Genomic DNA, 17,753 nt, shown 5'->3' with positions numbered 1-17,753 from the left:
ACAACACAAGAGCAGGCTGGCAGTGCAGTGTGAGGGCTGCCCTGTGCACTAACAACACAAGAGCAGGCTGGCAGTGCAGTGTGAGAGCTGCCCTGTGCACTTATTGTACAGCACTGCAGAATATGTTGGCGCTTTATAAATAAATGTTAATAATAATAATAATAACAACACAAGAGCAGGCTGGCAGTGCAGTGTGAGGGCTGCCCTGTGCACTAACTACACAAGAGCAGGCTGGCAGTGCAGTGTGAGGGCTGCCCTGTGCACTAACTACACAAGAGCAGGCTGGCAGTGCAGCTCGGAGACCATACTGGGCAGGTGCATCTGACTCCGTTGATGATGCTCTTCAGCCAGCAGAGCCTCTGGCCAATCAGGAGCGGCTGGGAGGGAGACGAGGAGCTGAGATCCCCCCCCCCCATTTCCATTCTTTATTTGGAGAGAGAAGGCTCAGTGCTTGTGAGACACAGCGTGTGATGGAGGACGCTCGCACACAAAGCATCCTTTCCCATTCCTGAGCCAGCTCTCCCTGCCGTTTGCCCGCTCGCTGACACTTCATTCCCACTTTCTGTAACCTCATCAATGCGGTTCTTCAGACTGACATTCAAGTGCTTCGTGGATTGCTTCTGAATCCCCCTCCCCGACTCTCCGTGGGTTCCTCTATCTTTTTTTTTTTTTTTTTTGCCGAATATTTTTTTAAGACTGAATTTTTTTTTTTTTTACCAAAAAATAATTTTTTAAATCTCTGCGCTAAAAAAAAAAAAAAATCAATACACCGTAAAAAAAATGCGAAGCATACAAAGCACGCCAAAAGAAAAGAGCACAGGTATGTCCTAAATGTGTGTGTGAATGTAGCCTTTAATCTGCCTTGTTGCCAAATGGCATTTAATGTTTAAATGTTTAAATTTAACCCCTTATTTCCCCTAAATAATGCTCCCAGCTCCAACTCTGCAGCATATGTGCCCTCTTATTCGCCGCCGGGATATGGAATCTGATTGGAGGGCACAGGTGGGGATTTTCTATGAGTGCCGTATGACGCTATAAATATTCCCTGCCATGTAGGATTTGGATACGACTAAGGTGCCCATCCGGGTGGCTGGCAGGGGAAGCTGGGAGTTGTAGTTCAATAGCAGCTGGGGATTGGTTCCTTTATAACCCAAATAATATCCAACCCACTGGAAAGGATTTAATAATCAGCTTGTGGGTGAGAGAAAATCCACAAGGAAGTTTAGGGGGGGGGGCAATATACTTTTAAACTGGTCCCCATTTCCCGCATGGCTATGGCACGCAATGATTATAGCCTGGCATTCCTTGGCTCTGCAGATGTGTGGGTGCATTGCTTACGTCTGAACAGACACGTATTGTATACGGCGTTCCATTCCGCACGTCAGACGCACCAGGGATGCCTATTAACTTGGAAGAAGTCATCAGGCCGCCCCTTTAATTTAGGGAAGGGTAAAGGGCACGGGGACAGATTCCTTTCTCTAATGCCTTGGTATTTAGAATTAAAGGCTCCAGCTTTCATCAACGTAATCTCTTTAGCGTAAGTGGCCCCAGTCCCGGATATGGGGATCCCCCCCAACACTGTTACTGAGGGGCTTATGTGTAGCATGTATAGAAAAGCCTTGTGTGTGTATATATATATATATATATATATATATATATATATATATATATACTGTATATAGATATAAAGAGAGAGAGATATAAATGAATAGGGCACAATAGCCTTCCCCTCCCCCATGTCTGGTTGGTCTTGGTACGTTCCGACTCAATTCAGGCAAATCCTATGCAGCTCTATAATGGCACATCTTATATTACAATTTATGGGGGAGACAGTACTTTTATTATTATTATAAAAATGTTCATCCATTACTGACATGCCTGTATTTATTAGGTATGCACCAAATCCAGGATTCAGTTAGGGATATGGCCAATTCCATGCCTATGGCCAAACCAAATCGGAATCCTTAAGATCACGTGACATTTTGTCCACGCTTTACGTACGGCCCTTTTTAAACATTGGATTCTGATCCAGTTCGGTATTCAGCCGAAAGGATTCGGGGATCGGCAGGATCCTATAATAGGGCATTTGGTGCATCCCTAGTATTTATACACATGACTGGAGCTGCCATGTTGGATTCTGATCCAGTTCGGTATTCAGCCGAAAGGATTCGGGGATCGGCAGGATCCTATAATAGGGCATTTGGTGCATCCCTAGTATTTATACACATGACTGGAGCTGCCATGTTGCTCCCTCTGCCGAGGTAAAAATACAAACTGCAAAGAATGCAATAACCCTCAGTGGCCACATTATGGCAAAACATGGCAGCCATGTCTCTTGGCTTTGCTTAGGAATAGGGAATCAAGGTATGAACAGACCCCTAAAATTAACACCTAATTATATGCCGCTTATAAATCATTTATGCTGCATTTATCTATTATGTACCTAATGGTTTGGGAGGATAATGTGCGTAAAATAGCCTTGGGGGAATGAATGCACATGGGTATGGGAGCTGAATGGATCTGAGGCTGGGATGTCGCTGTTGTGCATTACAGCCTGCAGCAGCATCAGCAGTCGGAGGATGCGGGAAGTCGCATTTGCCAGTAGCTGAATTAAGTATTTACACTCCCTACTGTATCTCCGGCTAGTCTGCCCCCTACAGAGGCAAGTTGGGCTTACTATTCAGAACTGCCCCTGAATCTAAGAACAGCTGAAGTGTCATTAATACATTACTGAGAGTTGCAGTTCCACAGCACCTGAGCTAGTCACTGTGTTTGCAAATAACATCTATTAGCTGTGACGGAGTCAGTCTGTTATGAGATATTTATGCCCCCCCCCCCCCCCCAACAAGGACTCCAAAACCCTCTCTGACGTCCTTATATATTTACTAAAGTCAAGGAATGCTGGGAACTAGTCCCAAAGTAGCTCCAAGAAAATCCCATTTACATGGGTTTATCCTATAGGCTAAAGCTCACCCACTGGGTATTTAAAGCAAAAGCCTGGATGACAACTGATCAGATTCCCAACAGGGTGTTTGCCCCCTTTTTGGGGCTCATTGGTGTAGATAGGTAGTTAGTTTACTAAGGCAAACTGGAATGCCTGCTAAGAGTGTATCTAAGCAGGGTGTATCAAGGTGATTCAGTGAAAGAGGTTAATGCCAGGGCTGCTAATCTGTTTCCAACAAGGTGATTGGTTTGAAAAAGTTAATTGCAAGTGCTGAAGATCTGATAGGTATGAAAGAGTTAAAGGCCAGTGATGCAGATCTGCTTGCATGGAGGCGACTGGTGTAAAGAGTTAAATAGTCATCCTTTAGTTTTTCCTTCGCCATGGTGATTGGCCAGAAGAGTTAAATGGCAGTGCCGTAGATCTGCTTCCATGGAGGTGACTGGCCGAAAGGGTTAAATGGCAGTGCCGTAGATCTGCTTCCATGGAGGTGATTGGCTGAAAGGGTTAAATGGCGGTGCCATGGATCTGCTTCCATGGGGGTGACTGGCTGAAAGGGTTAAATGGCAGTGCCGTAGATCTGCTTCCATGGAGGTGACTGGCCGAAAGGGTTAAATGGCAGTGCCGTAGATCTGCTTCCATGGAGGTGATTGGCTGAAAGGGTTAAATGGCGGTGCCATGGATCTGCTTCCATGGGGGTGACTGGCTGAAAGGGTTAAATGGCAGTGCCGTAGATCTGCTTCCATGGAGGTGACTGGCCGAAAGGGTTAAATGGCAGTGCCGTAGATCTGCTTCCATGGAGGTGATTGGCTGAAAGGGTTAAATGGCGGTGCCATGGATCTGCTTCCATGGGGGTGACTGGCTGAAAGAGTTAAATGGCAGTGCCGTAGATCTGCTTCCATGGAGGTGACTGGCCGAAAGGGTTAAATGGCAGTGCCGTAGATCTGCTTCCATGGAGGTGATTGGCTGAAAGGGTTAAATGGCGGTGCCATGGATCTGCTTCCATGGGGGTGACTGGCTGAAAGGGTTAAATGGCAGTGCCGTAGATCTGCTTCCATGGAGGTGGTTGGCTGAAAAGGGTTAAATGGCGGTGCCGTAGATCTGCTTCCATGGAGGTGATTGGCCGAAAGGGTTAAATGGCGGTGCCGTAGATCTGCTTCCATGGAGGTGACTGGCTGAAAGGTTTAAATGGCGGTGCCATAGATCTGCTTCCATGGAGGTGACTGGCTGAAAGGGTTAAATGGCGGTGCCGTAGATCTGCTTCCATGGAGGTGACTGGCTGAAAGGGTTAAATGGCGGTGCTGAAGATCTGCTTCCATGGAGGTGATTGGCTGAAAGGGTTAAATGGTGGTGCCGTAGATCTGCTTCCATGGAGGTGATTGGCTGAAAGGGTTAAATGACGGTGCCGTAGATCTGCTTCCATGGAGGTGATTGGCTGAAAGGGTTAAATGGCGGTGCTGCTGGCCCTAGCACAGAAATGCGACGGCTGAGACAGAGCGATGTGAGTGTGTATAAATGTTGCCTTTGTGTCCCACACTGAGCGCTGTGTATGGGAGGCCAAATGTGTCAGCTGCTCCTGTCCCCACCGAATGAGATGTCACCGGGGGATGAAGGGTCCCATTTAGCCGGGGATTCAACAAAAGGAGGAGATTGAGAAGTTGTTGTAAAAGGCTGCGCAAATAGATCCCTGGCATTTACATAGCAGTATGAACTTAGGGATCTGTGTCTCTTCATACACACGTGCTCTTGGGGGCCTAACATGTTCCTTAGCATGTTCCCAAACATGTATAACTCAGCCTGCAGCCTTGTGCCTTTATATGGGCACAGAACCCCTCAGTGACTTCTAATATACTTATCATTTACAGTAGGGGGTACATTATCCCTTATAATACATGAGTGATACTCAGAGTTCCCTGTATAACTCAGCCTGCAGCCTTGTGTCTTTATATGGGCACAGAACCCCTCAGTGACTGCTAATATCCTTATCATTTACAGTAGGGGGTACATTATCCCTTATAATACATGAGTGATACTCAGAGTTCCCTGTATAACTCAGCCTGCAGCCTTGTGCCTTTATATGGGCACAGAACCCCTCAGTGACTGCTAATATCCTTATCATTTACAGTAGGGGGTACATTATCCCTTATAATACATGAGTGATACTCAGAGTTCCCTGTATAACTCAGCCTGCAGCCTTGTGCCTTTATATGGGCACCCCTTATTCCACAATCGGAGTTACATTTCTCCATATATACTTAACGGTACTGTATAGTTGTTTGGGGGAATCAGTAGCGTATAATATATAATATAAATGCAGTATAGTGGGAAGCATGCTTATGTTATGAGCCCGCTGGATTGTATAAAGGTGTTACTGACTCACTGTACAGCTTTCGTCATAAAATGTCATTGACCCTCTATACTACTTCCCATAGCCCTCCTACTGTGTTATAATCCAATGGCAAGGGACACTTAAGTGCCTCTCCCCTCCCAACACAGTCATGGGCCAGACACAGGGCTTTGTGCTCTATTATTCTTATAGGTGCAGACCAGTGAGTAAATGGCATGTAATTTTGTATAGAGCTCCGCTCGTGTGAGTGTGAGCTCTCTGTACCAGTTCCCTGGAGTCGCACATTAGTGGGGAGTGCAGGAATACTGGCACATTTAACTCCACGGGTGATGGCGTGCCAGGGGTTAAGGGAAAACTAAAACCAAAGGTAACCGTTGCCCATGGAGGATGGCATTGACTGACATGTGGCTTCTTCTTCTACGTCAATGAGCCACCAAATACTCCTCCTTCTGCCCTTGGAACGTGGTCACGGTCACATCTCAAGTCTCCTTGGGTTTTATAGGAATGAGTGACGTTACTGCAACAAAGCAGCGTGGCTCCTGGGAAATAAAGGGGCTGTGAATGGGGGGAAAGTTCTCCCCTCTGACCCCCCGTCTGCTGCAAAACTCATTAGCGCGTCATGGATTGCTTTTTTTATTCTGCAATTCCTGTTTTTTTTTAACTCCAAAATCTGAGATGACACTCCGGTCATGCTAGAATTTGTAGTTTAATGACCGCTAATGGGCCATAGGTTGGACAGGCCTGTTTTGCAGTGCTAGAACAACCTGTAGCCAATCAGAACATTAGAGCAGATGCAGCGGTAGAGCAACCTGTAGCCAATCAGAACAATAGAGCAGATGCAGCGCTAGAGCAGCCTGTAGCCAATCGGAACATTAGAGCAGATGCAGTGCTAAACAATAGCCAATCAGAGTGGTCGAACAGTCAGGGCTAAAGCAGTCTGTACCAATCGGAGAACATCCACAGCGACAGACCAACCTGTATCCAATCAGACCGTTAGGGCATATGCAGGACAAGAACAACCTATAGCCAATCAGAATAATAGAGCATATGCAGGGCAAGACCAACCTGTAGCCAATCAGAGTGGTAGAACAGTCACAGGGCTAAACCAGTCTGTACCAATCAGAGAACACCCACAGTGACAGACCAACCTGTATCCAATCAGAACATTAGGGCATATGCAGGACAAGACCAACCTGTATCCAATCAGAACATTAGGGCATATGCAGGACAAGACCAACCTGTATCCAATCAGAACGTTAGGGCATATGCAGGACAAGACCAACCTGTATCCAATCAGAACGTTAGGGCATATGCAGGACAAGACCAACCTGTATCCAATCAGAACGTTAGGGCATATGCAGGACAAGACCAACCTGTATCCAATCAGAGCCCCAGAATATTCACAATTTATATTTAACAGAGTACTCTTGTACTTAATATTTTTAATATGGTTTAACCTTATAATAGTTAGTGATGTTAATACATAAAAAAATGTATATTCGATAGACCTAGAAATGTAAGGGAAACTTTATTACACATTTCCAGTGGTTTTAAAGTCATTTATTAATGTAATTGTTATTAAAATCCATCTCCTGTAACAATGTAGCCCGACCCAGCTAATAAACTGAGCTGGAGTAGAACCGACCTGAGCTACAGTGTTACAGACAGGCAGAGCACTATATAGCTGTAAATACTCAGTCCAAATGTTGCTTATATTATACTAATCGCTATTAGTAAGGAGAACTGCCCCTACTCTGATTGGGACTTACCAGCCAGTTTATTAGCCATGTTAAAAGCCTGGATTTAAAGAGCCACTGTCTGTTATTTGATGTGCAGTTAATAATAAAAGAGGTGTGAAATAAATAGATATAGTGAATGTCATGGTAGCGGTACCCCCATAATCTAGTGGAAGAGCCCTGCATTCCCTGTTGTAGGTATTGGTACTAAGCAGACACTACCACTGCTTTGGGGACCCATGAGTTATTTTATGGAAAAATTGTTTTATTCTCACAGATTAGGGGGTCTGTGGGGGGCCCCTTGCCTCATTATGCCCTGGCATGCTTGGCTAGCTGGCCTAGTACTCCCTGCCACTCGGTAGTAGCCAAATTCAGACTAGGATTCAAAATAGACCCTGGCATTCCAAGTACACAGAGGCCCAAACAGCCCCCCATTAGCCCAATAAATAGTGACTGTCTATGGCATCTTACAGCAGCCCCTCTGGCATTTGCCTGAACCCACAGATTGCCAGTCCGGGCCTGGTGTTACTATTAACATAAAATAATGAATCAAGTCCATCAGTCAATAATAATTCCGTGAGAGGGAAGGAGGGAGAGAGAAGGGCCCCCCAGCCATAAAGCCCTTGGCTCGTCCTCACTCGCATTCCCCTCCTTATCGCCCCCACTGCTGTGTGTGTAGGTGTCAGGGGGCCGCATCCCATCATTCAGCCACTGAGCGGTGACTCACAGCCCTGCATTGTGACGTCACTCTCCTGGTCCCGAAACGAGAGGAGAATCAATAAACAGACAGGAGCTGGGGATTCATAGCCAGGATCCCAAGGTCATTCCCCCTCTCCTCTTCCCCTGCTCATTCGCTTAACCTACTGGCTGCTGGAAACATCTGCAGGCCTCTGCTGCACTGCAAGGGGCAATACACAATGTACAGACTTTCTGCCTCTGGGACTAATTCAGAAATATCTGGGGGGTTTTGATATTAAGGGCAATCAGTGGTGATTCTGGGGCTGCTCCATGCTTACAACTTTAGCGTCGGAACAGGTCCAGAGGGGCCACATCGCTAATACAGAAGGCACTAATGCACTCACTGCACTAGCAGAGCCGAATTTTCATTTTAGGGTGAAGGCACACTGGGCTACTAGTAGTAGTTACGAGAAGTGACTTTTTCCCGCCTCTGGTAACTGGCCGCTCAATGCCGCCGGAGGCAAGGTTCTCACCTTGCGTCATGGCAGGAGTAGCCCTGAGGGCTATGACAAACGAGCCGATTAGTTTCCTTACAAAGCAACTTCGGGCGACTCTGGAAAGCCAAACCAACGCATATGTTTTCCCACTGGTGATTTACTTTACGGCCGGTGGGGAGGCGTTTGTCACAGGTGACTAATCTCCTACTGTGTCATTGCCCTAAAAGTACTTTCATTTTCCAACCTCTTTGGTCCTTCAGAGCAATGGGTAGAAGAAGATAAATTAACAGTCAGTGTTGAATGAAATGATCCTTATCTGTCAGCCAGAGACACAGGAAGTGATAAGGATAAGGGAGGGGCTCTCCTTATATAAGCAAACATTAAATTATTACGGAGAGAGGGAAGGGGAGGTATTTCCCTTCATCCGTTTGTTCTTTATAATAAAATCCTGCATTTGCCATAGATTGTATAATATACAGGGCTAGCCCCAGATTTATAAATTGCATGCCCCTAGGCCAGATGGGGCCCCCCCATTCCTCATGCACAAGTTTCAGGTCATTGGCTCCAGATCCCTGGGTATTTTCCCAGACTGGAGATTTAAACAGCCATGTAATCTCTCACGCATGCCCAGTGCTCAGGAACCATATGCAGCTGGGTGACATGCCACCCCATAGTCCTAGCACCCTAGCACCCTAGGCCCTTTTGGCCTTCCCACAAATCCGGGCATGTGCAGGGCTGATATTTGCTATCCCACACTGATAAATATGGGCAGTGACAAAGTAGCTCATGATAGGGAGACCAGCACACAGAGGGTTAATGGCTATTGGCAAGCTGGCAGATCAACACATTGCCCCTCTCACTTTCCGGGCGGAATTTTAATGCTCCTCGGCACAAACTGTCAGTCAGTAAAGGACACTCGGTTCGCACCAGGCTACTGTTACTTTTATTTAGGGGTGGGGAGCAATCACCTTACGTGGGGTCAGATGCCATAGGAATTTCTCTGGGAAAAGAAGAGATTGTATATCTATGTACATGGCTAAAGGTCTGGTTTATAAACATAGGCACTAAACTGCCCCAGTGCAGCTGCCAGCTGGCAACTAGGTTTAAATTAAGCCCTTTGTGTTCTTTCTTTTTCTTATTTTATCTAGAATACTTTACCGTTAAAACGCCAGTGTTACAAACCTGCATGTTGTATGGTTGTTACACCACTGGTTTGAACCTTTCTATAGCCAGGAGTCAAAGCCTGACACTAAATACAACAAGAACACAGGCCTGGATTTGTGGGAGGCAATGTATACCGAGCCCTAGGGTGGCACATTATTTGGCACTGGCAGGTCTGGACTGGCATTTCAAATACACAGAGCCCCCAAACAGCCCCCCACTAGCACAATATATAGTGACTGTCTATGGCATCTTACAGCAGCCCCTCTGGCATTTGCCTGAACAGATTGCCAGTCCGGGCCTGGGCGCTGGGCATCTGCTATCCACGGAAGAAGCAACTTCTGCTGTTTCTTATTCTTATAGAGAGTAGCAGGGAGTACGAGGCACCACGAGGATAAGAGGTGCCGTGCTGGAGGATAAGTGCACTAACGTGGCTGGGCTGCCTGCCATTAGTTTCACTCCACCTGACAGTAGCGGCGACAGAAGGATTTTAGACAGAAAAGTGAATTGGATTTCATTCAAGATAAAGTGAGGCTGCAAGGCCACGTTAGGGCAGTTCTCCAACAGTGCAGAGTGGGCCCTACGTTCCTTTGTTTGGCTTCATGTGGAATAAATGACTATTACATTATATTCAGTGTCAGGCCAGGGTCCCTAGGGCTCACAAGCAAACCTGACATGCAGCGCCCACCATCGCAACCATTAGTGCCGAATGGTATAAAGGTTATATAGGCTTATGGTGGAAATAAGGGAGGGAATTGTTCCAGACTGGGGTCCATTAGGGCCCTGATCCACTGGGATATCCTTTAGTTCTAGGGATGCACTGAATTCAGGATTTGGCCTTTTTCGGCAAGATTAGGATTTGGGCAAATGCAATGCCCGACTGAACCAAAGCTGAATCTGTAAAATCACATGACTTTGTGTCACATGAACATAAAAGTTACACATTTTTTATCGCCCACAGTAAGCAGTTGTCTTTCACCCCTTTCGGGATTCAGGGTTCAGCCATATCCTAAAATAGTGTATTCGGTGTGTTCCTATTTACTACTCTGGCAGGCCAGTCCCACCCGTATGATGCATTTGGGTTTAGCCAATTAAATCAAGGCATTTCTAAAACAACCTTTGTCCCATTGGAAGCAGCTGGAGGGCCACAGGTACAAACATCGGCCATATCCCACCCAGTTGCCTGCCTCAGTCTGATCATTGCATTCGAATTTATTTGAATCCGGCAGGAGATTTAATAAAGGAAACAGCAGAGTAAATATGTACAGAGCACATACTGAAACATTAGCTCTCTAATGAGCCATGCTAGTTAGGTTGCCGTGGTTACAGTAGATTAATGAAGTATGGGTCCTTTGCGTGTCTGTCATATAGAATGCGCCGCTCCAGAAAAGTGAGGTTTATTCAGAGGTTAAAGAGAACTTCACATTAAAGACCTTGGCCCCCCCCCCCCCCCCTGGGGAGTGTATAGCTGCAGAAGAGTGTATAATGAATATGATAAATCATAAACTGACGATTATCTAGGGCAGCTGCGGGCCCAGGTATTCCCAGCGGGAAGGCTGGCTTTTAACCCTTTTAATGCTGCAGTCTTTTGATCTTGCCATGCCATATATTAAAATAAAGGGATGTGGCTCCAAAGATGACCTGGCAATGGACAACGCCATGAGTTCCCTATTAGCAGTGCTTCAAGGGTTAAAGTGTGGTCCCCACGGAGCTTGTAACACTCTAGAGCCCTGTTCCTAATGCCCTTTTTGCCCTACCCTAGGCCCAACTGAGTTGTGTATCTCTCTCCAACACTTTGGATTTCTTTGCATCTGTGCCTCCTTCTCCTTATACTCAAACCTCTGCATCACTGCAGACTATATTGGGGCTTTGTAAATAATGGATAAGTCCCGGCCCCTGCCAACTCTGTTCCAAAACTGCTGTGTAAGAGCATGCCATACGCTAACTGCCTCCCGCTGAGGGATCTGTCATCTACTTGTTACTGTTCCACTGGAGGAACAGATGTTCTGCAGCAATCAGAGAGCTATAAAGCCAGGAAGGCCCGGTGGTATCAAGGAGCCCTGTTTGTCTGGAGGCGGGGAAGGGGGGGCCCAGATAAGCAGCACCCTCTGTTACCCTTTCTCCCTAGTAATTTACATTGGCCGTGATCCCTCTTACTTTCCAATAAGCAGGTGCTTTGGCTTAGTTGTGAGTGTAACAGTAATGCAAGTCGCTGGCCTGCACTGATTGCATTGCAGTTAAATAGCCATAAAGAGCAGACTGAGGGCCGCATGTGGGTATGTATTGGACACTCCCAGGCCTACGTGTTAATTAGACATTAAAACGATTGGAAGGTTTCATAGAATATAGTTTCATTTTGCCAAATGTTATATTTGGGTTTACTTCCCCTTTACTTTTGGATCCATAGACCAATTAAACTATTAGTTGGGGAAGGAACTTATTTACTTTCTCTGCTAATAATAACTAGAAGTATAAGCCAAGGCTAACCTGGCAATATATCATTATAATATCACTGAGAATGGCCAATGTACATTGAATAATGCATTAGTCGCCATCAATCACTATTAAACCGTATGAGAGTCCTGCTTATGTGTTCACATTAAATGCCCAATAAATCACAGTCCTCACTACGCATCTCCCCTTGTATCCCAGTCCTTTGTGGGATGCTCACATCGGGCTGACAAACTGCTGTGGCTTGAATAGGTTACCATAGAGACAGGCAATGGGGGTAAATTATTCAACACATTGTGGTTTGTTTAAACAGCAATTCAACAACCTTAGGTCTAGGTCTGAAATCATGGGGCCCCATAATAAAGGGCCTCTCGCTCTAGTTAGCTCTAGTTATTAGACCACCAATGTGGTAGGCTTTGCCCTACTTGGGCCTGCTCACTACAAGCCCCCCGCCCTGGACTCAGGTAGGAAAGTGGCTTTGGAAGGGGGATTTTTTTCAGTTCTATAGAGGAAGCAGACCCTGCGGTCCAGGCCCTCCTGCTACCACGGGGTCTGTTTCCTCTATAGTTACACCTCTGGCACCCAGAACAAGAGTCCAATGTCAGATATCCCTGCAATTGCCCAGTATAAGTAGTGTTTAATCTGTCCATATAACATTTGGGCACCACACTAAAACCAATGGAAGACCCACTGCCAACTTTCATGGTAACTACTTTCTGGCCCAGTGGATCAATCAGCACTGATATTATTTACTCATTACAATGGCAGCCCATTAATTTCTATTCCCAACTGATCCCCCCCATCAAACCCATATGGGAAGGGAAATTCAATACCGTCATTGCCAGTTCAATAAAGAAGCCTTCCTCAGGATTCCTCCAGTGATTTCCCTTCTGACACCTACGCAAGCCTAGGGATGGAAAGTTAATCAGCCTAATGTTTGTATTGACTGTGTGTATATTTGTCCATGTTCCTCGGGTCACATCTAAGTCACCAACTGTAAACAAATCCAATAATAGATTTTTTTCTTTATAGCTTAAACCTTCCATACCCTTTATTAAATTGATTGGCTACCTCTGACCATTTTTCAATCCTCTCACTTGAGCAGTCTATTTCAAAAATCTATAATATAAAAACTAGATTAGGACAGAGCAGAGCAGGATTTGGGATGCACTGTACATTGTCTGTCTAGGAAGGCAGTTTGCATGGGCAGGCAAAGTACCAGGTTCTCTTCTGCTATGAAAAGTCTACAGGGGTGAGCCAAGTTGTATTGGTGCCCAAACTGCCATATAACCCACCACACTACCACCAGTCCCTCATAACCACCCAACTGCAATCATCATCTAGATGTTGGACATACACTGGGTGCCATAATCAAGGGCCCACCACCCAGCCCCCACACCCGGTATCCTGGTGGCCACCAACCCTAAATTGTTCTCGGATATGAGGTTTCATGCCATAATGTGTGTGCAAACCCACAGTGTAGCCCTATAAAGCACCCTTTACAGTCTTTATCAGACTAACCAATACAAACACCTGAAACCTATAAACGATATAAAGATACCCGATCCTTGTATAAATAAGAGGCCTGTTGTTGTTGTTGCATCTTCTTTGGTGTAAATAAACTGCTAAATGGGCTCTCAATATGAATTAGCAACATAGTATAAACTGGAAGGCAAGGCTTGCCAACTGGCCATCCAGTAAAATTATTTGGATAAGGAATGATAAGAATATTAGCAGTCACTGAGGGGTTCTGTGACCATATAAAGGCACAAGGCTGCAGGCTGAGTTATACAGGGAACTCTGAGTATCACTCATGTATTATAAGGGATAATGTACCCCCTACTGTAAATGATAAGGATATTAGCAGTCACTGAGGGGTTCTGTGCCCATATAAAGGCACAAGGCTGCAGGCTGAGTTATACAGGGAACTCTGAGTATCACTCATGTATTATAAGGGATAATGTATCCCCTACTGTAAATGATAAGGATATTAGCAGTCACTGAGGGGTTCTGTGCCCATATAAAGGCACAAGGCTGCAGGCTGAGTTATACAGGGAACTCTGAGTATCACTCATGTATTATAAGGGATAATGTACCCCCTACTGTAAATGATAAGGATATTAGCAGTCACTGAGGGGTTCTGTGCCCATATAAAGGCACAAGGCTGCAGGCTGAGTTATACAGGGAACTCTGAGTATCACTCATGTATTATAAGGGATAATGTACCCCCTACTGTAAATGATAAGGATATTAGCAGTCACTGAGGGGTTCTGTGCCCATATAAAGGCCCAAGGCTGCAGGCTGAGTTATACAGGGAACTCTGAGTATCACTCATGTATTATACGGGATAATGTACCCCCTACTGTAAATGATAAGGATATTAGCAGTCACTGAGGGGTTCTGTGGCCCATATAAAGGCCCAAGGCTGCAGGCTGAGTTATACAGGGAACTCTGAGTATCACTCATGTATTATAAGGGATAATGTACCCCCTACTGTAAATGATAAGGATATTAGCAGTCACTGAGGGGTTCTGTGCCCATATAAAGGCACAAGGCTGCAGGCTGAGTTATACAGGGAACTCTGAGTATCACTCATGTATTATAAGGGATACTGTACCCCCTACTGTAAATGATAAGGATATTAGCAGTCACTGAGGGGTTCTGTGCCCATATAAAGGCACAAGGCTGCAGGCTGAGTTATACAGGGAACTCTGAGTATCACTCATGTATTATAAGGGATAATGTACCCCCTACTGTAAATGATAAGGATATTAGAAGTCACTGAGGGGTTCTGTGTAATGTATAATGTACTGTAAATTATAAGAGAAGTCACTGAGGAGTTCGAAATTGCAGGGTGAAGACACACAGAGTTACTAGTAGCAGCTACTTGTCCTGGCTACTAAAACAGACAGTGCTGATCATTTACTTGTAATTGTTTCTACGTGTGTTTTAACAGAGGCAATTCTCAGTATTGTCTATGGCAGAGTATTTTCTGGAGTTTTGTAGCCTTGAAAAAGTAGCTGCTACTAGTAGCTCCGTGTGTCTTCATCCTTAACCTAAATACTACAAACAATTCTGTTACATCGGGGACTGTTCTGCATATGATGCTGGAAACTAACAATACTGACCTCGAGCACATTACACACAATGCTGTGGCACAGGAACACAATCATTTTTTGAGCTTATTAGAAAGACTTTTGAGAGATGAGAAATGGCATTATTCCTCTAATGGAGCAGCCAGGGCTAATTCTGATTAATGCCTTGAGAAATACATTTACATAAATAAGTGAAAATGGAAGTATCAGCTGGGTTTGGTTACAAGCTGTAATAATGTTATTTCCTTCCCACCCTCGTTGAGCTTCTGTCTAATTAACTAATGGCACATAGTTTTACACCGGAATCAATAACTTCTTACTGCAAACACACAGTTTGTTAGTCCGTGTAAGCAACAGACTTACATTGTCATTTCTGCACCTCACACTTCCAACACCATTTGGAGCAGATACAGAAATGGGCAGCCAATCAAAATGTTTTTGTTTAATCCTTAACCTCGTTTCTACATTATTAAAGCGAAACTGTCATAAGCATATTTTTAAATAAAACAATTGTGTCACCCCACAACCTGATATTGTAGGGCTGGCATCATGGCAAGTTTGTTCCAAAGCACTGTATATTCTGAGCTAGCAATGTGCCAGGCCCTAGGTTTCCTGCCTTCCTTTCTCTTCCTTCCACAAGTATCCATAACATTGTGGTCATGGAGTTGCTGAGTCCCTATATTGTATGTGCCATGATCTTCTTCTGTCCTGTGGAGGAGTCTGGCTTGCTTATCTCATAGGGTTTCATCTTCCGCAGCTCTACACAATAGAAAAGACCAAAAGAAGGGAGCAAAAGAAGGACAATGTCCCTTCAGTTATTGAATTTATTGGCATGGCCCATTCTGTTCCTACAAAATAATTCTACATTCTATAATACTATGAATTAAAGCTCAAATTCATGGTAGGCCTCAAATGGTCTGCCATTTAGACTGTGGTATTTGCATTTCTACAAATCTGGGCCTGCTTAAGGGCTAATATGGCCCAACTGGGGCTCACCAGAATAGACTAGTATGCTAGGTTCCAGGGCAAGTATTTAACACCCTGTGAAGGAGTCTGTTTTGCTTATCTTTGCTTTTATATACTTCATTTGTGGTCTTCACAATGGTCAGTATCAACTACCCTCTCCAACTCATGTCAATGAAATATTCACATTGTTGATAAAGGGCCAAGTACTTGGCCCAAATTGTTGCATTGTCATAGCTCTAAGCCATGTGATATTCAATAAATGCTTTTTAAATATATTCTTCTGTTGATGCTGTACCCTGCATTTTGATTTATGGATCTGGTTGTAGTGGACTCCATGTGATGTGCACCATATTTTAAAACTTACAAGTTTGAGTGATGATTGCTATTTTAATGTTCGGACTGGGCCGTCAGGACACCGGGAAAAATCCCGGTGGGCTCCGGCGGCCCAGACCCAAACCTTGGTGGCGCACCCCCTGCCCAACCGTTCCTCCCCTGATGCGTTAAATTTACGCGTGCTCGGGGGAGGATGTCGGGCGGGGGGCCCTGTGAGGGGGGTTAGGGGGACCCTGGGGGGGTTAGGGGATGCGACCGGCGGTGGGCCCTTCACCCCCCAGTCCGACCCTGCTGGCGATGGTAGGACAAGACCACTCCTCACTCAAGTGTACTGCCCTTCTCAATCAAAACATATCTCCTTTGGAATCACCTGCAACTCAATAAGCTTTGTGTAATGACTGGCAGTCAAAGAAAGACCAGAAAGGCACCATTGATGACTCCATTTTTGCTTTCTGTCCTTGACACTGTGCTAGTGAGGATAGAGACACACAGAACTACTTAGTAGCAGCTACTTGTCACGGCTACTGAACATCTGAAAATCCCCTGCCATAGACTGAACTGGCTCTGCTAAAACACATGTAGAGACAATTATCAGTAAATAATCAGCATTGTCTATTGTAGTAGCCACGACAAGTAGCTGATACTAGTAGCTCCGTGTGTCTTCGCCGAAGCTCAAAATGCTCCAATTGTTGTAAAATAAAAAAGATAGGATAAGAATTAGACAAACAGAACAATTTAGGACAATGACAACAGGGAGGTTTATCGCTGCCAGCAATATGCACTGACCAGCACTACGTACCCAGATGAACTTGGTGGGATTCTCCCTAATCCAAGAGGTAATTGTGGGATAATTGTTAACCAATCAGCTATGTAATTAAATGAAGTATTTCCTTGGCTCTGCCAGGGGGAGTAATTTACAGCACAGGTTCCAATGTACAATTATACAATTAATTCAGTTTTACAGATGAAAAAGAAGAGCTGTGATTAGAGCAGATGTCTAACAATTAGCTCACTTTGAGGTCCCTCAGAATTTTTGGCCCAGTAGTCATTGAAAAGTTACTGAAACAAAGTCATTAGAAAAAATGCAAATGTACTAATCAGCTTCACAGCTTCTTTAATAAGGTCTGTGTTCCGCAGACAAGTATGGGCTTCATTAAACGGGAAGCTCATCTTTAAGTTATCAACCTTTTCCTTAGCCTTTACTCATTTCCACATAGTTTTTGAACTTCCTTTTCTCTATTTTGTAACTAAAAATGCATTAAGGTTGTTAAGGTCAGTGACCCCAGCAACTGAATAACGATAGGAATAACGATAATGGCACAAAAGTTTACAGTTTTGTAAATGATACACATGGTGCATATGTGTCAATGTGTCACCTTTCTATGGTGCATACATGGTAGCCAATGAGAAGTTGTGCTGCCCTGACTCTTCTCTGCATCAAGGTTTGGTGGAAGGGTGGATAACCCAGGTGTGTAGCTGAATCCCATTATCAAGTAGGCACTTACTTTGACTGAAAATATAATGAAAAATTAGTTTTTTTGCACAATA

The 17,753-nt window shown here is 44.9% G+C and overlaps 1 protein-coding gene across 2 annotated transcripts in view; it reads left to right on the top strand.

Moving 5' to 3' along the window:
- Window positions 1-430: 430 nt before the first annotated feature.
- The window catches only part of slc6a8l (solute carrier family 6 (neurotransmitter transporter), member 8 like), a 59,673-nt gene continuing 42,350 nt past the window's right edge, over window positions 431-17,753 (top strand). Inside the window, exon 1 of one of the 2 annotated variants that reach the window (XM_012960512.3) lies at window positions 431-820. In XM_012960512.3, coding sequence (XP_012815966.1) covers window positions 781-820 — 40 coding nt within the window. In that variant the 5' untranslated portion in view covers window positions 431-780. 2 annotated transcript variants of the gene reach the window in all.

This window comes from Xenopus tropicalis, chromosome 4 (assembly GCF_000004195.4).
Source record: "Xenopus tropicalis strain Nigerian chromosome 4, UCB_Xtro_10.0, whole genome shotgun sequence".
NCBI classification, from domain to species: domain Eukaryota; kingdom Metazoa; phylum Chordata; class Amphibia; order Anura; family Pipidae; genus Xenopus; species Xenopus tropicalis.
Note: the sequence above shows the minus strand (reverse complement) of the source record. Positions and strands in the feature narration are given on the sequence as shown.